Source organism: Maylandia zebra, linkage group LG8 (assembly GCF_041146795.1).
Source record: "Maylandia zebra isolate NMK-2024a linkage group LG8, Mzebra_GT3a, whole genome shotgun sequence".
NCBI classification, from domain to species: Eukaryota; Metazoa; Chordata; class Actinopteri; order Cichliformes; family Cichlidae; genus Maylandia; species Maylandia zebra.
The window spans coordinates 19,489,318-19,512,170 of record NC_135174.1 but is presented as its reverse complement, the minus strand read 5'-3'; the positions used below and the strand labels follow the sequence as shown (position 1 = coordinate 19,512,170).

The 22,853-nt window shown below is 39.1% G+C and overlaps 2 protein-coding genes across 7 annotated transcripts in view; both read left to right on the top strand.

The window, feature by feature from the left end:
* Positions 1–193: 193 nt before the first annotated feature.
* On the top strand, positions 194–7,263 carry anxa11b (annexin A11b). Of its 2 annotated transcripts, XM_076887565.1 has the most exons (16): positions 194–338; positions 2,018–2,081; positions 2,124–2,405; positions 2,484–2,521; positions 2,699–2,842; positions 2,988–3,075; positions 3,203–3,297; positions 3,380–3,493; positions 3,659–3,749; positions 3,992–4,071; positions 4,184–4,240; positions 4,326–4,419; positions 4,549–4,644; positions 5,732–5,790; positions 5,894–6,016; positions 6,104–7,263. In XM_076887565.1, exons 2-16 carry the CDS (start codon positions 2,027–2,029, stop codon positions 6,161–6,163), a joined length of 1,476 nt encoding a protein of 491 aa, XP_076743680.1. In that variant the 5' UTR covers positions 194–338; positions 2,018–2,026; the 3' UTR covers positions 6,164–7,263. The 2 variants fall into 2 exon arrangements, with proteins under 2 accessions (XP_076743680.1, XP_004561320.3); XM_004561263.5 differs by having other exon boundaries at positions 2,018–2,405.
* A 4,106-nt stretch (positions 7,264–11,369) lies between these two features.
* The window catches only part of LOC101487778 (disks large homolog 5), a 30,461-nt gene continuing 18,977 nt past the window's right edge, over positions 11,370–22,853 (top strand). Inside the window, exons 1-5 of one of the 5 annotated variants that reach the window (XM_014410307.4) lie at positions 11,370–12,101; positions 17,717–17,785; positions 18,379–18,532; positions 18,882–19,025; positions 21,382–21,565. In XM_014410307.4, coding sequence (XP_014265793.3) covers positions 11,804–12,101; positions 17,717–17,785; positions 18,379–18,532; positions 18,882–19,025; positions 21,382–21,565 — 849 coding nt within the window. In that variant the 5' untranslated portion in view covers positions 11,370–11,803. Of the gene's footprint in view, positions 12,102–12,594; positions 12,696–17,716; positions 17,786–18,363; positions 18,533–18,881; positions 19,026–21,381; positions 21,566–22,853 lie in introns of those variants that run through there. The other 4 variants (XM_014410306.4, XM_014410308.4, XM_076887564.1 and 1 more) reach the window with 4 other exon arrangements.

Genomic DNA, 22,853 nt, shown 5'->3' with positions numbered 1-22,853 from the left:
GTGCATACACAGAAAACCCCTGTTTGCATAGATACACAGGTTTCATTGGGGGGGGGGGTAGATTCATTATAAAACACTTTTTATTTACAAATCATCTTTTGGTTTTTGTCCCTGTATGGAAGCAACTTTAATCAATTAAAGCCAAACAATGTTCCAGTGCTCAGTGTGGAGAGAATGACACACCACAGCCCTCTGACTCAACAGTGGTCTCTATCTCCAGCGGTAACAACAAGCAAAGCAAAGGTTATTACTGCTAGCACGGAAACTAGGACCCACCCACATTCAGGCTGGTCTCTCCCTGCCTGGCTCTTCCTGGATCTGACGCCCGCATCTGCCAAGTAAGTAACTCTAATCTATAGTTTTTTCCACTGCAATATATTTAAAACAAATATTTCTTTACGTTGCAATAAACAACAGCGAGGAACTTGCAGAAATGTAGCGGCTCATTTTGGCTGTTGACTTTTTTTTGTTTCGTTTAGCTTTGCCTGATCAAACAAACAGCCGTTTAATGGTGACGTTACCAGATAGCAACTACCAATTAACTTTCTGCTTTGGGGACGTCACAGCGGCACGCTAGCGCTTGTAAAATGTATGTAAGGAATTAAAATAAATATTTTATTAGTCGCCCAGGCCGGATGCTACATGCTAAAGCAGTAACTCGGTTTGAAAGTGTTGTGTAACGTTAACGGACGGCTGGGTCGTTTCTGCTCTTCTGCGTCAGGGCACACGGTTAAATCACTTAATGCTTCTTACCATCACGAACGGGCCAAGGTTTTTATTATTATGCGTTTATCATTGAACAGTAAAATCATAGCTGGTTAGTTGAGAAAATGCAGGCCTGTGATGCTCTCACGAGTATAAGGACTTTGATTTTACTGCTTTTGACGTTAAAAGAGCTTTTCGACGTTCAAAGTCGAAACATGTACTACACATACAACAGTTAGTTGTTTTTAATTACTGTAGGAATTTATGTGAGTTCCCCCTCGCTTACGTATTTTTTCTGTTGCCTAACTGGTGGTATTTACTACGAGTGCCCGTGGCATTGTTTCAAAATACTGAGAAAATAAAACCTGAAAAGCAAGGGAGTGTCAGCAACCAAATGTTTTCCAAGAACTCATTTGTAACACACCCTTGGTCTTTCTGTTCAAACTAAAATCAGTAATTTCGAAAAATCGTCTTTTGTTTGGCTGTCGTTAACTTTTTAAGTTGTGTTTACGCACTTGTTCTTGCAAAATACATGCATTCCTTTTTAAGGAAGGAAGGTCTTTTATCGACACATTGCAAAATATGAACAGATAAAGAATGACAACGTAGTAAATAGGTACATTCATTGAAATTCAAGCATTTTTGTCTTCGTTTTAACTCATGAAAATCATATCTTTAGACATCTTTTTAAACTGTATGGACATTGCTTCAACTTCACACTCAAACTGTTTGATAGTTTCACTTCACAAACACAAACCCAAAATATTTTCCTGCTGGTATGCACAATGACAGTTTTGAAGTTACAGAAAGCATGCTTTGCATATAGCTCAGCAGCTCATTATCTTTTGCCCTGAACAAAATTTGTTCTGTTTAGAATTTCTTTGACATGCAGACTATAAGATTCAGGTATTAAACCACTCACCTTTCACTTAGCAGAATCTAATCAGCTTTGTCCAAATAACATTATTACTTATTAAGATTTGGCAACTGTTGCTTGTTCGCATTATTGAGGGTTTATATTATATTGTTTTCTGAGAATGGGGAAGCAAAAGTTGCACAGTTTCATAAACAGTGAACACATTGCAATGTCATTATCATATGACAGGGATACGGATCAGTGGAAGTGGTGAGAGACATTTAAACAATTTCCTATTGTCTTGGGGAAAATGTTTGTTTTGTTTCTGCTCTATATGAGATTTAACGAGCCCATTCAGTAAACATTCTTTAGACAAAAACATAAATTCCCTGAAAAAGTTTTACATAAAAACAAATATTTACACAGTGATAGTCTCCAGCTTTATTTCACCTCCAGGTTTTGAAGATGAGCTACCCAGGATACCCTCCTCAGTCTGGAGGATACCCACAACAGGCGGGAGGCTACCCACAACAGGCGGGAGGCTACCCACAACAGGCGGGAGGCTACCCGCCTCAACCAGGGGCATATCCTCCCCAAGCAGGTGGCTATCCACCAGCAGCAGGTGGCTACCCCCCTGCAGCAGGTGGCTATCCACCTGCAGCAGGAGGCTTCCCCCCACAGGCAGGCGGATACCCACCCCAGGCAGGTGGTTACCCACCAGCAGCAGGGGGTTATCCACCCCAGGGGGGTGGTTACCCCGCTCCAGCTGGAGGCTTCCCTCCCCAAGCTGGTGGATACCCTGCTCAGCCTGGAGCAGGAGGTTATCCATCCATGCCTCCAGCAGGTGAGGCTCCAAGAAGAAGGCATGACAGATTACATTTGTGAGGTACTATTCTTTCTTTAAGCCAATATTTTCTTTCAGGTGGAGGCTGGGGTGCAGCACCAGGTGGCTATGGAGCGGTATGTAAATTCTTATCTCACTCGTCACCTCTTACGTGTCAGCTCGCTAATACTATATGGACTGGCTCAGGCTAAATCTCATTTGTTTAAGTTTCCTTATCTTTACCATTCCCATCTGAACCTTATTTGTTTAATATGCATTTGTCACCATGTACTTAGCTGTCCCTTCATTTGCAGCCAGGAGGAGCTCCGCAGGGATATCCAGGAGGCCCTTCCCCAGGCCAACCCATGCCAGGTTACCCAGGAGCACCTGCCACTAACCCTTCAATGCCTGGATATGGAAGTGGGGGTCCCTCCAACCCTCAGGGCCCTGCCATGCCTGTAAGATGTGGCAGGTGCATGCTGTGGTATTTAACACAAATAGAATTACCACAGCATACACACTTGTTACTGTGTTGAATTTTATCATGTCAGATATATGTATAATTTATTTATATATGTGTTTATCATTTCTTATGCTTTTTAGACAGGGTACAGGGGTTCTATTAAAGACTTTCCAGGGGCTGATCCACTGAAGGATGTTGAAGTTCTTCGAAAGGCAATGAAGGGTTTTGGTCAGTAAAATATGCATTTGAGTATGCTAAACCCATCAGATATAATATTGTTTCCCATTAGCAGTTCATTTGCTCCTTCTCCTTTTACACATCATAAATTGATTCTAACAAAATAACATCTTGACAGGCACCGATGAAAATGCCATTATTGAACTTCTGGGAAATCGTTCAAAAAAGCAGAGGGTTCCATTGATAGCAGCTTATAAAACTACTTACGGAAAGGTACTTTCATAAATAATAATGCTTTTGTGACAGTTTTATCTTAGCTGACTTTGCAGTCAGATGTTTCTGTTTTTCTGCTTAGGATTTAACCAAGGATCTGAAGTCTGAGCTAACTGGAAACTTTGAAGATCTGGTTCTTGCCATGCTGAAGACTCCAGCACAATTTGATGCATCTGAACTCAGAGAGGCTATAAAGGTTGGAAGCTCATGCGGTTGTCTCAGTAAATGGTTTCAGTTTTGGTTTTCCTGCCCAAACCACAATATCTCGCTCATCGTGCATTAGGAAAATAAGTGAATGTGAAATGGCTGGCTGCAAATGAATGTTGATCGCATTCGCTATGCTTTTCTGTAATTGTTTTAGGGTGCAGGAACTGATGAGGCTTGTCTCATTGAGATTTTGTCATCACGCTCCAATTCAGAGATTCAGGAAATTGCCAGAATCTACAAAGCTGGTGAGTTTTAATGTTGTCTTTTCTACTTTTTATTCAAATTCTTGTTGGAAGACATTATTAAGACCTGTGGTTTTTTTTTTGTTTTTTTTTATTAATGTAAGGGTATATTTTGCTTTAAGCTGAGCAGGCTTATTTGATCAACAGGTAAATAATGAATTCTGAAAAAGTCAGTGTCTGAAATGTCCTATGCAAATATTATGGAAATGAATATATTTTCCTAAAAAGCCCCTCCTTCCTTCCAGAGTACGGGAAGAGCCTGGAGGATTCTATTAGCAGCGACACGTCTGGACACTTTCGCAGACTCCTGGTGTCTCTCTGTCAGGTAGCATCAGCACATTTTGCTGGACTTACAAAGAGCTTTCTCATAAAGGGAAGTTCTGACCTAACTTCTGCACTGTGCCACATAATGTTTTTCTGCTCTCAATGCTCTCTAGGGAAATCGTGATGAAAGGCCAAATGTTGACATCTCTTTGGCCAAACAGGATGCTCAGGTACTTGTTTAAAGATGGCTTCGTGTCCTCAACGCTCTCTGAAAGCAAATGCAAGCCATAATTATCCTTCTCCTTCTTTCCTCAGAAACTGTATGCAGCAGGAGAAAATAAGGTGGGAACTGATGAGTCTCAGTTTAATGCCATCCTGTGTGCTCGCAGCAAGCCTCACCTTAGGGCAGGTGTGTAGCTCAGGAAGTTTACTATTTTGTTTTCAGTGTCATAAATAGAATCGCTTTAGCACATATGCTTTTAAACCTTTAAAGAATTACATTGTAACTGTCATGCTTGTGTATCTTGTCTTTGAATAGTCTTTCAGGAGTACCAGCATATGTGCGGGAAGGACATTGAGAAGAGCATCTGCGGGGAAATGTCTGGCAATCTTGAGTCTGGCATGGTGGCTGTGGGTACGTTCTTTGGATCTCTTTTTTCCAAGCCTGGACCAAACTGAAGCGACTTTCCAAAGACATGCAAAAGCTTTAAGTATATATTAAAGCCACTGGTTGAGGTTGTTCTGCAAGACTTTCCTATAAATACTATGCAGGTGCAATACAGGCAGCTGTTTGACCTAAATACATGATTGAAAGCAAATGGTGGCAAGACAGACTGAAGACTACACATTGGTTTTTATGAGGCATTTTAAAATTAGAAACTGATTCTTCAATCTGTTAAATGTCAGCAAACACTTCTTGAGGGCTTTGTAGAATCAACTAAGTTATATTTCCAGCTGTATATTAAAGCTAGAAATATAAATGAGGTAAAGACTTAAACTGAGGAAGAGGATACGACATCCTCATTCACTGGCGACTTTCATCATAAGTGTTGAAAGTGTTTGACTGGCACCATAAGCTCGCCAAGCAAGCTCACAAGTGAAGTAAAGCGTAGTTTGTTAAATGTATATAGCAACTACAACATGCACTTACATTTCTAGGTAGGTATACGTCAGGGATCTACACCAGGTTAGACTTGACAGACCTGACACATTGCAACATTTAAACAGTGCTCGGTTGGTACTGTGGAGCCCACAGTCTGCTAAGAAAACGTCCTTCAAAGCCTTCACCAGCCTGAACCGTTTATGCAAGGCCCGATTGGTCGACACTTTTATGTTATTTACCTTAAATTCAGAACCTGCCATTTGAGTACTGCAGCAGAATCGAGACTCAGACGTGAGCCTGCGCAAACTGTAGCCTTAGTTTCCTGTTCTTAGCTGACAGGAATGGTCTTCTGCTGCTGTAGACCTGTAGATGCTGTAGATCTCATGTTGTTTGTGCTCTGCATTCATTAAAAATAACCAAGGTAGTAAAACCACAAATTGGGTCAGTTACACAACCTTATTGGCGGACACAATATAAACTAAATATGTACAGAAGTGTCTCATGTTCCATCCATTCAATTTTCACGGTCTTTTCTTTTTAAGCGTGCTATGTCTTCTTGGTTTATATGTACAACAGCATCTTCTGCTCCTTTATTTATCTTTCATTTGACTTTTTTTAGTGAAGTGCATCAAGAACACCCCCGGTTACTTTGCAGAGAGGCTCAATAAGGCCATGAAGGTACATCTGTTGTCTGTCATCCCTCGGATAATTAGTTTAGTGCTCTGATTTTGTGAAGAGAGAATGGAGAAGACATAAACGAGGTATTACATTGTGCTCACAGGGAGCAGGGACAAAGGACAGAACCCTCATCCGTATCATGGTGTCCCGCTCCGAGGTAGATATGTTGGACATCAGGCAGGAGTATCTGAAGACCTACGGAAAATCACTGTACACTGATATCTCAGTAAGTCCCACTGTTTTTGTCTTTTTGACGATCAAAGCTTAATCACCGTGTGCTTGTTATGTGATGCGTTTTCTCTGGATTTCTCAGGGTGATACCTCTGGGGATTACAAGAAGCTGCTGTTGAAGCTGTGTGGAGGTAGTGACTAAAAAGCACCAAGACCCCAAAGGAGCGTGTCTCAAAAGGACATCATATACATCCACACTGAAACAATGTTATATGACCTTATATTCCGTTTGTTGCATGCATTTAGTGCCATTTTTCTGATTATTACATCAAATCAACATATATATTTTTGATTCTCTTAAATTACATAGTTTTTGCTACTGTATTGCATTTATTCATATTTTAAAGGTGCATTAATATATTTCTTTTTACACAAAAGGTTGAGTGGTAGCCAACAAAATGTGTGTGTGCCTGAAATTAACTAAATTACTGCAATGACTATATTACACAATAATATTTAAAATGTACTTTAGTTTGTAGGAAACCTATTTTGGGGTAACAGTAGAACTTCACAAAGTAAAAAGAAAGTAAGATCTGAAAAAGAGCTAGTGTGCCATGTGACTAATTTTTGCAATCCATATAGAAAGAAATATTTAGTAGAGCGCTTTGTGAATGTATTGCCAAGCATTGCAACTGTGTGTACCTACTTACAAAGGTGTATGTTATTATTGTATATGCATATGATCATATCCCAATCAATCAATCATTCTCTGAATGTAAGAAATAATATTTGCATCTCTCCTGTAATGGGTGTTTGTTTTAGTTAACTGAAATTTAACTCTTGCTTCCAAGTCTATGCAAATTAGTTTATTGCCAATCAACATTTATTTGCCTTTCACTCAGTGCTGAAACGCCAAAGCCTAAAGACAGATCATATTGTGCCGTTCGAGTAAGCCTGTGGACCTACGCAATTATTTTCTTTTGTTTTGTCTAGCAAACATTCGATAATCTTAGTTGTATGGCTACAGGAAGTTATCCATATTCTGTTTCTCAATATTTTGTTTAGTCTTTCAACAGTGTCCTTTGCTGATTTGTATGCTTTACTGCCAGCAGAGGGCTCTTAGTTCACACAAACTATGTCACCTCTGTAGAATTGATCTGCCTGAACTAACTTTTGCTGAGTATTTCCTGCACTAACTACTTTGCTTTGTAACATAATAATTGTCAAAATTCAGTGGATGCCTTAAGAAAAAAAAAAGGAAAAACAACCACCTTTGATTTCAATAAAAAAAAATTTGGCACATTTTCTTTGTGAAATGGGATTGTGTGTTTTGCATGAAAAATGACTGCGTGTGGATTTTGTGCTCTAAGCAGATGCACAATGAACGATTTGCATGTCAAAGCCAGTCTCATTTGCACCACCTAGGTCTGTATTACAGCGAGTGGGTAAGCCCCCTCCACCTCTGAGCATCATGAGCGGCAGCCTCTTGTCAAAAGGTGTGAATAATGTGGCTTACATAAGTTCTGTTTGTGCGTGCGTGTTTGCTTTATAATCTGAGAAGGGGAGAGAAATTCATTCAGGTGTGCTTTGAAGCTCAAGTGATATGGAGCGGAGCTTCATAGAGCTTTTCTCAAGGCTATAAATAGTGTCCATATTGGAGACACGGGTGTCCTAAAGTTGTCTTTCTGTTGTGTTCAGTGGCCTCGAAGTGCAGCCTCAGAGGGGATGTGTTCGTGAGACAAATAGCTTCTTTGCAAACCTTGCTTCTTGTACACTTTCTAACTTTTCATATACACCCGAAATGAAAACAGTCCACCAGCCTGAGGACAAAGAATGATAAATATTTGATGTTGGCATTTGTGTATTTTCTCTCTAGCTAAGATTTTGCACTGATATCTCGTGAAAGATATAGGTCAAAGTGAAATCAAACGGGGGAGAGAGGAGGGCTTCCATTTAGCTTGCTTTTACTTTAAGAGGAGGACAGAACACTTCCGTGATCCTGATTTCTAGACAAAGTGCTTTAATTATTAACTTGTCGATGTGATGGCATAGTGGATGATGCACTCTTTATGGAGCTTGGGACACAAAGACGTCTGTCCACGTCACTGGGCCAAGTGGAAGGTGCAATAGCTGTGAAGAGCAGCCTGAACTAGGCCTTAGCCTGAGGCTTTTTTTCTTATATTACTTGTAATGAAATTTTAAGAGCTTCTCTTAAAACTTGTAATATCACAAAACAAAGGTCTCAATAAAGGTTTATTTCAGACGCAGTAAATCTGCAGTTCATCACCAGCCTTTTAATACTATCATATAAACAATCAGTGTGAGTAAGTATTGAGCAATTTCTTTTTTTATTTGCAGTGGATTTTCTCCAGCCATCCAGTGAGGATTGTGCAGCTAAGTGACATTTGGTTGCCAGGGACCTAATCCTGCTTTAAACTTCATGAGTGCATATAAGCAAATTACAAACCCAAGGATTAGATGAACAACACATAATGAGATGTAGCAGCAGATATCACTATCCAGCATGCAGAGTGGCAGCCTGTGGGGCTTGAGGCTCTTCCTCTGATTTTTGACAGAGTGAGAAAATAAATCCTGTCCAACCATATGCTTTTATTTGTGTGTCAGGAGAAGCAATATACCAGAAGACAGCGTAGAACTCTATAAATTGCTCCCACTTAAATGTTAAAAGCAAATGCAAGATTTCAGTGTTTTGAATCTGTTTGATGCTTTTAGGAATTTACATAATTCCTAAACATTGCAACTTGTTTTCTTGGTAAGCGGTGAATAGATTTCCCTGCAGGGAAAAGAAATTAGTGCTGTTGTTACATAATTGTTAAAGCTGTTTCGAATTTAAGAGGGGAAATGTATAGGCACACTGTGTACCACGTTAAGCTTTAGCAAGCTCTAGCTAAGAGTGAAAATCCTCATAAAGGGAATACGCTCTAGCTCTATGTTAAAAAGTACTAGCAATTATCATAAACAAGCTTTAAGTAGATTTCCACACATCTCCAGTTTAGCTGTGAACACATATAGATATAGACATATAATCTTACATTTAATATTGCTGTCTGATTCTAAACAATTTCGTTTTCGTAAGGATTTTATCTTTTTGTGACGTCTCCCTCCTTTGAGACCTGATGGATTATGTGGAGCAGAATAAAGCTTGCAGAGCGGGGCAGTTGTGTCAGGGGACAATCCAGATGAGAAACAGGCAACTACAATCTGGAGGTATAATCTCCTCACAAAAAAGAGAGATCAAATCATGAAATAAGAGCTGCTAGATTTCCCTTGTAATCAAATAATAGCCTATTCAGATGCCCACAATGTATGTGTGGGATTTTCTGAGCAGACTGGGTTTTAAGAAGTCAAGCAATGTCCGATTTGTAATCTAGTAATATTTACATTTAAAACTGCTTAAGTGTTAAATGTGTTTGAATTTGCATCCATAAAATTGCTACCTAATCATTAGCTGTGTTTTGGAGAGTGAATCACTGTATTACATGGTATGACTTGATGTGATAGTAGAAACATATGATAAACTCTTATAAAATGTACAACAAAGTCATAATAAGTGTCATCCACTGTATCTAATACAATGTGTGTACTGGCATATAGTTATTTTATTTTATTAAAACCTTCAGCCAGTTAGTAATTATCATTAGAATAAATAATAATAAGAAAATTCGGAGGAGAAGATCATCTGGTAATTTTGTGATTTTAGAGCAGTGCACAACCTTTCATCAGTAGGTTTTACTGTAGAGATGACCTGTGATCAGTGACTGTTTCACCAAAAGTACATTTGTCGGCCAGAAACAGTATTTCACTAGAAAAACTGAGAAGTGAAAAATGATCTTGTTCAACAGAATATATATGATTTTATTTTATCACCCTTCATATTCTTCTTGCTGCACAAGAGGGTTAAGGAACCACCAGTCACAGAAATATCTCTGACTTTTTGTCACCTATGAAGACAAATTTCATTAGACCCTGAGAACCTCATGTTATCTTTTGTAAAGGATGCTGAAAGAGTCATCAAAGCTTCCCAACTAAGGTTTTAAACAGTTTATATACTTCACTTAATACAATTACACTCTGGAAATGTTTACGGTTGATTCTGTTATTTCTAGACTTGATATACAACACTTTATGAAACCACTGGGTGGATGAGGAAATGGTTCATCTAAAGCTGGAAAAGAATAAATGCTTACCCAGCGCTCAGTTAATAATTTAATAGTAACACTTTGTCATATAATCACTGCTATATAGATCTCTATATAGCAAAAAAAATTAAGCTAAATGCCTGATATTGCAACTGTGTAGACTATAAAGGTGACTTCTTAATTTAACTATGAGGTCTCCAATATCATCAATCACATCCGAAAACACTAGGGGAAGTAATTCAGGAAGTCTCTGGTACATAATGAGCTACATAAAAGGTCAAAAACCAACAATGAATGACCCTTGAACAGCGCTGTATTCAAAACAGACTGAAAGCACGTCACTGGTTCAGAACTACTTCTCATTCTTAGCAAACGTTTTTCTTGGTGGACATACTACGTCCACCAAGAAAAAATATCTAAACTAGATTTTTAATTGTTTACATTTTTAAATATTATGGATAAGATGTAAAAGAGTGACCAATACAAAGGTTTGTAGCAATACAAAAGCCAACATCTTCCATGGGTGTGCATTAGTGCACATGATATGAGTTACCTGCAAATCTGTGCAGGTTTTGCTGCCCTACTGGCACTGTGGTCTTTTTCAGGGAAGACCTTGGTTATTCCACTACACTGTGCATGTACTACAGAAGCATGATCAGCAGTTAAAGTCTACACCAGTCTGCTAGTATTCCAACAAACACTGAACATATTTGGCACACTGGGAAACTAGTTATACAACAAGGGAAGTACAACGCATTTTTTTCTTTAAAATAAAGCAAGAGTTTTCAAACATTTTCTTTCTTAACAAGAAATGATGCAACACAGGAGTAAAAGTCCAACACTCTCGAAAGATTTTGGCCCCAAAAAGTAAAAGCTTAAACCTAATACGTTATATTATTACACTTATTTTGCAATTAATTGTGGGGTTTATATAATTTGCATCATTTTAGCTTTTTGGGAAGGGTGTGTAAAATTTCAAAAACTGGGCATAATAATGAAAATTAAATCGTCCTCAGCTAAAAAAAAAAAAAAAAAAATACTTGTGAGTGAAAACAAGCCCGTCAGTATTGTTTTAGTGTGTTTTTATTGGCATTCTTGAATGCCTTCCACATAACTAACTCACACAGAAAGCGCAAAACCAGTATTACATAAGTGGTAATAATTACAGCGGTAATTAAAGCGGCGGGAAGCCAGGTGCGTCTAAAAAAAAAGCCCCGCCCACGTTTACCTTAAATGTCCATTGCACGGAAATATGATTGGCACAGGGTTACAGCTGCTCGAACGGTGAGACATGGCGGAGTTTGTAGTCTGACTGAGAGCGCTCCTGGAGAGTTTCCACACTTTTCAACATGACTAAAGAACTTGATTTGACGCCGAGGTTGTTTCCGTAGCGCAGGCAAAGCGGGGCTTAAAGAGGCAGAGGCGTCATTTTTCCGAAAAGGATAGAGAGCGGCGGTTGGGAAAATGTGTTGTCATCTTCATGCAGTCAACAGCCTTGGGCAACAAATATGGCTACTTCTTGTGTATCCGTCAATTCGGGTTGAAAACCGTCCTGACTGGGTCGAGCGGGGTAGTTTCGCAGAGTCACGGCAGTAGCCCGAAGTTAAGTTGACTACCAGAAAGATTAAAAGGCTGGGTTTGTCCCGAGCTGGTAAACAGCGGACGAGCGAAGCGGAGAGGAGATGGAGCCCAAGCACAAAGAGTTGTTGGAGAAATGTTACCAGAACTTGGTGGAGTCAATAACAGATGCGGACAGAGTTGTGGACGCGTTGGCTCACTGCGGGACCCTAAGCCAGCCAGAGCGCTACGAGCTGGAGCACAACTGCACCTCCAACTCGGAAAAAGTGGACCTTCTGCTGAAGCTACTAATGAGTAAAGACGGGGACCATTTCGCAGAGTTTTGCACTGCTCTGGAGACAACACACCCTCACCTGCAATCTTTATTGCTGGATGGCATTGGACCAGTGGATCATACGAGTGGTGAGAAACAATTAAAGTGTTAACGACCTCCTAATTAAATTGTTATAAGAGTATAGTGTTTATGAAGAAGGGGCGACGTGTCAGAAGTTAGGGCTTTATCTAAAATACAGTGAAACGGTGTGTTTGGGCCCCTTGCTTTTGATATTGCTTATGATCCAACCTGTTTTCGATCCTCTCCTGAGCATGATCTAACAAACATTAGTGCTATTGACCTTATGACAATTTGATGAAGGGCATGACTTTTCCTTTGGGCAGGACTTTTCAGGGCACAATCATGTGACCTGATGCCTATTTACACTCTCACTACTGTGCTTGTTTCATTTAGCATGTCACCAAAAGTACAGCCTGCTAGCTTTTTTTTGTGAAAGCATTTAATGGACCTAAAAAGACTCAATCAATATAGGGAGGGACTGACTGTGTGTGGGAATCAATAACCCACTATCATAGTCAAACGAATGAGAGATGAATCAAATGCGTTTTAGTGCGCACTGTGCAATGAATTACTCGAGGGGGATATAAACTGGAGAATAAAGGGCATCAGTTTGATTTGTTTTTGGTGTAAAACTAACTACAGTTAAGATTATGTCAGCACCGGTAAGTAAATTACCTTTTTAAATAACTAATTGTACGGTCTTTACAATGTTGCAACTTAAAGGCATTCAGTTTTATTATAAACTTGTGAATGGATTCAAAATTGCCTTTGTCCACCTACTGTAATACTCCACAGCAGATGTATAGAAAATTAGTTTCTCTGTGGATTTGTCAGTATAGTATAGTTTTACTACTAACACGATACTGTATAGTGTAATGGTATAGTGCTTGTGGAACTGAAATTATTTCAGAAGTATGACCCCTGGCAAGGAGTTTCTGATTGATTCAGTTCGTCTGGTTTAGTGGCAGGTTTATTTAAACATTATGGATGGATTGGGACTTTTAAGTGATAAATTTTTGGATTTGATACACGTATGACACCAGATGTTGCAAGATACTGCAACATTGGATTTGGGATGCACTGTCTTGATATTCTTAAATATCTCAACCTAATTCAGATGCAGTTGTCCTTCCGAATCTGAATTAGCTGGATGATAGAGTAACTTTTAAGCATTACCAGAAACACAGGATCTCAAAACTCTTTTATTTATCAGTGATCAGATACACTTTTTAGAGAATATTCATCCTGCCTGCTCGGGATACATTAATATATGGACTGTTGGCTTGTCTTAAGAGGTGAACTAAAACTGCATCTTACACAACATTTAATGTTCCAAGGTATCGGGGGTTCCACCTTCGACCCTTATTATTTAACCCTTAAGTTTATCTAATGGTTACTAAATATATCTTGAAGTAAGGATAAGCCTCTGAGATAATATGGTCTCATAATGGCACAAATCGCAGATTAGTTTATAATAACTTTGTAATAGTTCTGTTTTCTATGTGGATAATCACCCTTTTTCTAACTAAGTGATAAATACATGCATGTGATTTTATTCACAGATAAATCCACAAACTATAGATATACTCTCTATTTTTTGTGTTCATCATAAATCTCTTATTGCATTCTTTGTATGCTGAAACAGTAATGATGTATTCTCTGGACTTTACCTGACATCTTATGCAATAGCATAATGCATGCACTCTGACATATGACCCTTACTCAGCACTTCTGTTGCACTTTGACATTTGAAAAACAAACAAACAAAAAAAGGAACATCCATCCAGTTGCTTTCTTGTTTGCTATCGCGTCATACTCAGTTAGCTACCAGGTGTTAATTATGCATTATTTTGGCATAATTCATAAGAGAACGCAAGCTGGACACTTCTGTTAGTTTTTCTGAGCCTTCTCATTTTTGCGCTGCATTTCACAATTGTGCATTGGGTCTAGAACTGAGTACTGATAGGCACTCTAGTTCCAAAGAGCTTTGTACATGAGCATGTTCTGGGCTAGTCATAGTAGTGTGCAAATCCCCGTTGGTAGTCACACAGGACACAAATGGGCTGAGCTGTCTTCTGCTACTGGGCAGACAGGTTCCTCCACTGTGTGGCCAAAAGACGGGCCTTTCCAGAGAAAAGCAACCTATGTTTTTACATAATATGCACCATCAGGAGCCAGTTGCAGTAATTGACAAGTCACCCCAAAAAAATATGAGAGCCACATGTTGGTAAACCCTGCCTGTTCAAATGCTTATAACATGAATGCTAAATATATCCTTTAATCACTGACCTACAAAAAGTTCCACATGATGTAAATATGATGCCTATAGTACCGAACAGGGTGTGTATCGCCCAGGGCTTGGTTGTTTGTTTGTTTTTATTTTTTTGTTTTTTATTTTTTTAAATAAAGATACTTTGTAGTTTCACATAACTATAGCTCTAAGGCCTGCCAGCGGAGACCTTTCTGTTTAGATTGTTCTCATCGTTTCTTAAGGAAGAATAACACAATGGCTGCACATTATAAGGGTGTGTATCATGGGAAGTTTTGCTTTGTCACTGCAAAACAAGAGCAGGTGTTTTGCAGTTAGCGATTAACGAGTGTTATGTAGCTCGATTTCTTGGTTTCGTTCTAGATTTTATTAGGCGGAAAGAAGAGAATCTAGTTGTCTCCAGTGGTTTTGAACTGTTGACACAGAGGGTAGTTATTGCAGAATCGGTGACTCATTAACTTTATACCACAGTACATATCAGAGTGTACTTATTTATAGAAGTAGACTGTAGAAGAAAACTGATGTCTGTGTTCGGCATGCTTTTCAGTCTTCTAACATCTATCTCGCGTAGCAGACTTCTACTTTAATTAGAATAGCTTCTCCGCAGGGACATATGTCATTGTTGCAGTACCATCATAAATGCATATTGTGGTATTTCAAATAATTTCTTTCCAAGTCTTTCACATGTATCTCCAGAGATGAAGTTAAGTGGGATCAAGTAAAATTTCATCTGTTGCTTTGCTACTGACAGAAATGTCTTTTTTTTTTTCTTTTTTTTTAAGTTGAATGCTAATTGGTTTATTTGTCCAGTTAAAAGTTTGTTTACAAAGTATTAAATCAACTGAAAGGTTGTTTGGACAGAGTGATAATAATCTGTGTTCATGTATGCAGAGGAGCGCTGAGTTTTCATGGTGAAAGTTTAATGTCTGAGTTTATTTTAGAATAGAGTGTGAACAATTTAGTTATGAGAAACTCCACTGATATGAAGGGAATTTAGATAAAGTCAAATTTTTACTTAATTAATATATTTTGTATTGTTTAAGGATGTGTTGTTGGCTCATTTGTTTACTGGTAACATTTTAAAATCAGGTCAAAGACTTGGTGGGCATACTGGGATATTGAACAAAGCAGAGTGACTACAACATTAAAACCTGTGCTTTTAGTGCTATATAACTGTACCATGACTGTGCTATGATACTGGAGTAAATAAGTAAGCCCAACTTAACCATTCTGTTGACAAAAAAAGGGCCTGAATTATATCCCTCATTAAAAGCTGTATTTTATGGTTTTCTGAAATTCAATGTTGATGGACAACACTCTGATCTATTGCTTAGAAAGTAATCTTCCCCCTTTTGTCAATTAATTACTCATTATATACAATATTTAAGTTAGAGCTTTAAGATGCAAGTAGAAAAATGCATAATTCTTTTAATGGAAAGGGGTAGCATTCGGAATATCTTTCATTTATTGTTAGTGGCACATAGTACCAGATGTGATTTAAGATCAGCACTTTACGTTTGAGCGACTGTTCTCACGTTTAAAAGAAATGTTCAAGTTGAGAGTAAACTCCTACTAAAGACAGTCTTCCCACTTTCCGTTTGTTCTTGAGAAGTGGTCTTCTTATACCATAAAATTGTGTACAGATGATCAAGTGGCTGTGACCGTAACTACGAGATCAACCTAAATGAAATGCTTAAGTGGGCAGGGTCAGACCTCAGGTCACATGACTTCCACGGAGCAGAAAAGTAAGTGAGTTATGACATTCTGCACCTTGCCTATTGAGGCACTCTCTGCTCAGAGTCATGGGAAACTTAAGCTAGAGTGAGAACAAAGAGAGCTCAAAGAGAGATCGGTCTCTCCTTTTTCTTTCTTTCTTTTTTTTGTCCTTCAGTGGGAAATAGAGGGTTGAGCCATGTTAGCTGGGCTCCTCATAGTCTCAACTCATTTAGTTAGTGGGAACACGGCCAGTCAGGGGTTGATTTAGAGTAATGGGACGTGGGTAAATAGAATCGTTTGTCATGCTCTAAGTCTACACTAGACTTTACATCAGGAGTGGAAGCTGCTGATGTAACTGAACTATAAGCTGGTCACTCCACAGCAGCGCAGTAAGATCTCAGGAAAGGTGCACTGCTGGCTGTTTGATCAAGCAGTGTGCAGTCAGGCATCAATAAAATTCTAATCCTTCTTGTAGAGGATAAATAACCACGTTTGAAACAACTTGATTAACAAAATATAGTCAATGAAAAAACCTATTGCTAAACAATTCCTTGCTCTACTTTTACTGTAATTTATACAGTCAATGCCCTCTTATATTTTATCAATGTGTGCTTTGTGAGGGATATGACAATTTCTAGCTAAAGATTAATATTTATTGGCTGATTTTCATATGTTTGCATTTTAATACAGATCCCTATTACCATAGTTTTTCCATCTTTATCCAAATATACTGTCATAAACTTGAGCATTTAACATGCTAACTGAGGCCTGTAGAGTCGGAGATGTACCTCAGCATTGCACGCTCTGACCTTGGGCTGAATTTGCTGAGAAGTCCACTTCTGGGAAGAATTAAAATGTTTTCATTTTTAAAAGTGTACCAGTTCTTCATCTCACTGCTTTAGAACTGTTGGTAGTGAAAACATGATGTACTGTAGCAGATAAATATTGGCCACTCCCACTGATAAATGGCATCTTATTTGGCAATATACTGAAGGCAGTCAACACATCTTTTGTTTTTGCTTGTTTTCTTAGAAAAGGTGACAGACCAGATAGTAACTTAATGACAACATTTCTAATTGACTTGACCATTTGTGTAACCATTTGTTCCTCTGTTGTTGTAAAAAGCTAATTGTTTCTTCTGAATCTGTTGTGAAAATTGCACACTCTGGTAGATCGTGACACACACAGATTGCATCAGTTATTTCCCTTTTAAATACTTTTCTCTTTTAAAATCTACTGAAGAATTACTTTTACATTGGTGTGTGAAATAACATCATCTTCTTCATATTGTTCAGTGGTGTACATAAAGCTTCCTTTCTGTAACGTTAATTATGAATCACTGTAAGCTATAAAAGAGGGCCTTTCACAAGGGGGGGACTGTGTGATGTTGTCAGAGGAGATAAAAGGAGAAGCTCTAAGGCTGCAGCCTCTTTGGGGCCCTGGCTAGTATGTATTCAAGCTCCCTGCCCAACTGGTAATTAGCTACACTCTGTCAGCCCACAGGCCCGTCATCCCAAGTTGGGGAAAGTCCCACCTTATTATTCCTCCAGCTGGCTTTTTTCAGTAAAGGCTCCCGAATGTAACCCAAGCTGCACTGCCTTGATGTACCATACAATGCTGGAGATGATCATCTGACCATAAAGCAGACACGGTCGAGTACGCTTAGACCTGACTTTAATGTTTCTGTTCATGCTGCAGGGTCCACTTACAGCGTCTTGTCCACCATGCCATCGGACTCAGAAAGCAGCAGCTCTCTCAGCAGCTTAGGTGAGTGTGGTACTCATGATGACTAACGATTTAAGGTAAAGATGGGTCCAAAAAATCTTTGGAAAAGGGGGGGGGGAGAAAAAAACAGTTGTTCTGAGGAACCAGATGGCTTCTAATTGTTTAGACTCTAAGCACATGCAAGTGATTACACAGATGTGACAAGGATTTAAAAATACACACACGAGAGAGAGATCTGTTTCTACTCTAGAAGAGAGGATTGGTCTGTGCTGTTGAAGCTGAACCAGTGTTTATCACTACGTTTATTTTTGTGGTATATTCAAAACTGAATGAGTAGATCAATGATGACAGACAATATTTAAGTGACTTTGGCTAAACGATTATATAGATTAAATAAAATAATGGTCAAGCTCTTTACCCATAACATAATCATGAACTTGTATGTTTGTAATTTATTTCTTTAGCCAAGTTTGCAGCTCAGATGAACATAGACTACATTTTTACTGAAATATAGCTATACACTCTAGCTGACATAAATAAAACTGCACTGAACCCCGTCACTCGCATCATTTGAACTTTGCGATCGGCACAAGCCACCAGTGACATGCTGACTCACACAGGTACTCCTGCTCAAGCGTCCTCCCCTCCACCTGCCCACATGGACAGCCACCAAGTGAATGAGAAAATGGAGACCATTCTGTTAGAGTTGAGACAGGTGACGCGTGAAAGGGATGAGCTACGCAAACGTCTCGCCCTCTCTTCACCTGGAACCACCTTTGATGACTGCAGGTAGTGTTTTAGTCTCATTCTACAGCCTGTTTTCCAACACATTTGCAGAAAAGCAGAGCAATCTTGTTTCTACCTGCACTCTTTAGATAGAGGTATTTTGCATTCTTGAGCATTTAAAAGCCCTGCCAAAAAAAGCAAGAGCTATTTGACGTAAACTTGTGCTCGTTTTGTTTTAGAGTTGAGCACAAGATGTGAGGATACAGTTGAACTTTCTCTCTTTCCTTACGCTCCCAAAAGTACAAAGTTTGCATGTTTATCTCACTTATGGCTCTCACATTGTCCCATGTGGCATCTCAGAACTTGGTTTTTGATGCAAGTGTGTTTCCCTGTTTCCTGCTCTGTGAAATAGACCGAATGCAAAAGCAGGTCATGACTATGAGCGTCTGAAGCTGCAGTGTATGAAGGCAATGGCAGACCTGCAATCCCTGCAGAACCAGCATAGCACCACCCTGAAGAGGTGCGAGGAGGCTGTGAAGAAAGCAGACTTCTACCAGTAAGTGGAAAGCCTACTAGGGGACTTTGTAAATTTTTTAACAGCCAGTGCATTTGTGCTGTATGCATTCAAGCTCAGCCTGCAGCATTTTTAGCCAGTATTCTGTTCTTCCTCACATATTCACAGCAGATTGCGTAGAACAGATTTTATTTTTGCAAGAGTGATAGGGATGAAGCCTTTATATCAGTTCAAAATCTCAGTTAAGCTATAAAAATCCCAACAGGTCTTCTTCAATTTGATTTAATCTTTGGGATTGTTTGAGGGTGGGGGGACTATTTGTATTATTTAGTAGCAGGGCAAATCATACATTTCTGGCTAAAGGTTGAGGGAAGAGACTAGAATATGCTCTATAAGTATTATCCTTTTGTAAAGAGTTCACCATAAGCATGCTCTGTAATCAGTATGTGAATCCTGTGTATGCGGCACAGCATCTTTGCCGTGAGGATAATGCTGCGAACGGAGCATTTGGTGTCTAGTGAAATAAGCTGTACTGAGTTGACATGAAGGGAAGGCTAGTCCATTTGTATGATTTTTAATGATGCCATACAGCCTCTGAAGTGTAGGGAACCAACATCTGGCCCCCAATGCAAACAGACAGATGAAGGATTATGTCCGTGTTTAAGCCTGTACTTTTGCGTCCTGTTTGCACATCAGAGAGAGTCTTTATTTATCAATGTCCTCTCTGCCTCTGTACTCAACCATTCACTCTAAGCAGCATGTTTTTGTCAATGGAAAATCACATTCATGTCTAGCAGTTTTAACATTGTACTTAAATTAGTAAGTCGCTAAACACTTAACCATTAACCCTTAGTAATTCTGAAGAATTTTAATTAGTCCTATTAGTGATTCATGTTTTAGAAAATTTCAAGTTAAAGCTTTATTACATAAGAGGTGCGGTTTTTTTTTTTTTTTTTTTTTTTCCTATTAATGTTAATATAGTGACAGGAAGACCACAACAGCCCTGTGGCTTTAAATGAATTAATTAATTGTTTTTAGTGACAGCACGGTGGTGTGATGGTTAGCACTGTTGGTGCTCAGCAAGAAGGTCTTAAGTTTGACTCCACCTCCTGTCTGAAGGGCATGTTCTCCCATGTTTGCATGGGTTCTCTCCGGGTACTCCGGCTTCCTCCCACAGTACAAGAACAGGATTAGGTTAATTAGTGATTCTTAATTGCCTGTAGGTAGAACACAGTAAAACCATCTGTGAAAGTTAACACACAAAAAACAGTTTGTGAATGTGAAATTATGTCAACACGGGGTACTTCGTGTAATTTAATTTTTAGGTAGTTCTGAAATGATTAGTTTGACCACAAACTGCAGCAGTTAATCATTTCCAGTTGCAACAAAAGATTTGTATGCAAACTGTTGTGCTGGCTACTTCAAAACCTGCTTCGAGTTGGGTGTTCCAGTTAAGGAGATAAGACTGACGTGATTGTGCTGGAAAGATGACACCAGAAGAACAATATGTAATGAAATCCTGAAAGAGAGGGCAAACAACACAAGAGGAAGTGGAAAGCACCCACAGAAATCTCATCAACATGATGTATCAATGGAAGAAGGCCAAAAAGGAGACTAAATTGCTCTTGACTAATAAAATATTATTTTTTAAAAAGAATCATAAAAAACAAAAAGATGGTGCTTACGTCTGTGAGAATAATCTGTAGACCAGCAGTAAGGCATGGCAGAAGAAGCGTCATAGTTTGGGACTGATGTTCTGCTTCAGGGCTAATATACCTTGCAATCATTAATTTATGCAGTTTACTTTGAAACTGCACCGAGAAATTGTTCCAGGAGAATGTCAAGGCAGCAGTTTATGACCTGAAGTTTGTAAGAGTTTCGGTGATTCAGCAAAACAATGGCCTAAAGCAAATCAACAACAACAGTAAATCATGTCCCAGTGGCCAAGTTAGAGTCCTGACCACAAATCAGCAGAGCTGCAGTGACATAACTGGCTACAGCAAACATTTCAGATGTTTTTAAGAAGCTGCTTTTAGCTACTACATTCAAGTATTAACTTACTTTCTTCATCCTACACTGTGGCTAACTGGTGCGATCCAAATGACGTGTGTGTGTGTGTGTGTGTGTGTGTGTGTGTGTGTGTGTGTGTGTGTGTGTGTGTGTGTGTGTGTGTGTGTGTGTGTGTGTGTGTGTGTGTGTGTGTGTGTGTGTGTGTGTGTGTGTGTGTGTGTGTGTGTGTGTGTCCCCAAATATTTTTTGATTTATGATTTACTAGCTGAATATATGTTGCCAGAGACACAGTAGATGGAGATGTATATATTCAGTGCTGTAAATGCTGATTTTAAAAATCGCTGGCAGCACCCATGGTTTGATTGTACCCATTCTGCTATCTCCACAGTACACTGCACAGCCGTCTGGTGAGCGAGCACACCCAGCTGAAAGAGGAGCTCGAGGTGCTGAGACAGGACAACATCCAGCTGGTCAGGGAGCACAACCATGTGAAACAGGCCTGCGAGGAGCTCAGGAGGCTGCATGATGATGATCAGAGGGAAGTAGCTGATATGAAGATGCTACACCAGCAGGTGCCTGTGTAATTTTTCAGTTCTGTCACCATTCATGCTTAAAAATGGGACACAAACAACATACAGACACAAAAATATAAATGGATATATACTATCTAGACACTTGCAGACACCCCTTTCCATCTCTAGTTGACCGCTGACATAAAATCAGTTGGATCTTGACATTTGAGATGGACATTAATTTGCTCTTGTCTCGGTGACCATTATGTCCAAAAGGACAATGTTGTTCAGACAAATGGGGTCAGACAAGCTCTGTCCTCTCCATGTCTCCATCCATCAAAACATTCTTTCAGATTACAAAAATGACTTGACCTGAGTCTCTCACCATTACTCAGTCTGACATTCACCGTGACTGCAGTCACAAGACCATATCATTAAATGTTAGCAATGCCTTATATAACCATGGAGAATGTGTATAACAGGGCTAGTTGATAGCAAGGATACGTTCCCCATTGTCTCTAGAAGTCATGTCATCATTGCATAAACTACTGTTCAGCCTCAGTCAAATTAGGAGTCAAATTAGTTTTAAGTGATGCCAGCCCAGAGAAGACATTTATTGTACAGTTGTTAGATTCCAATTACATACTATAATTTTTCATGTCTAAATGTGTCCTGGTTTGTCCGTTTTTGGCACTCTGTTCATGATTTGGATTAGATTCAATAGTAATTTAAACGTTACAAACAAAATATTTGTAAACATGAAGCCAGACTGAGTCCATTGGATCTCATCAGTGCTTAATTAACTAAATTAACTTAATTAACTTACTGGTAGCAAGTCAAAAAGTTTATTCAGCTGATTTGACAGCAATTCTGTCTGTCAGGTCGACTGTACTTATTGTACATTTGAGCGTCTTCATCTTTTAGCTGTGGTTGCTAATTGGTGAAACTGTGGTAACATTAATCACTGTTTCGACCACAGTCTCCTGCGATTGCTTCCTGTACAGTTCCCACAGAACTAGTAAAATTGAATGGCAATACATTTTTAATGGTAGTTAAGCTTATCCATTCATGCTAAAAGCATGTAGTATACCCCAGTTGCTGCTTGCATCAGAAGCAGACTGCCCTATAGGATGTTAAGAAGCTAGACAGAAGCTAGATACAAGTTATCATCTGGTTCACTACAGTTCAAGTGATATTTCAACAGTTTAAAGTAACATTTTGTTTAATCTCCACTGAAACGGGTAATTAAATGATTTAGGCACTTCACTTTAGATTTATATCAAACAGCACAACATTTCAGCATCTACAGAGTTGAAAAGTATTCCGGATAACTTTTTCCAAGTGACTG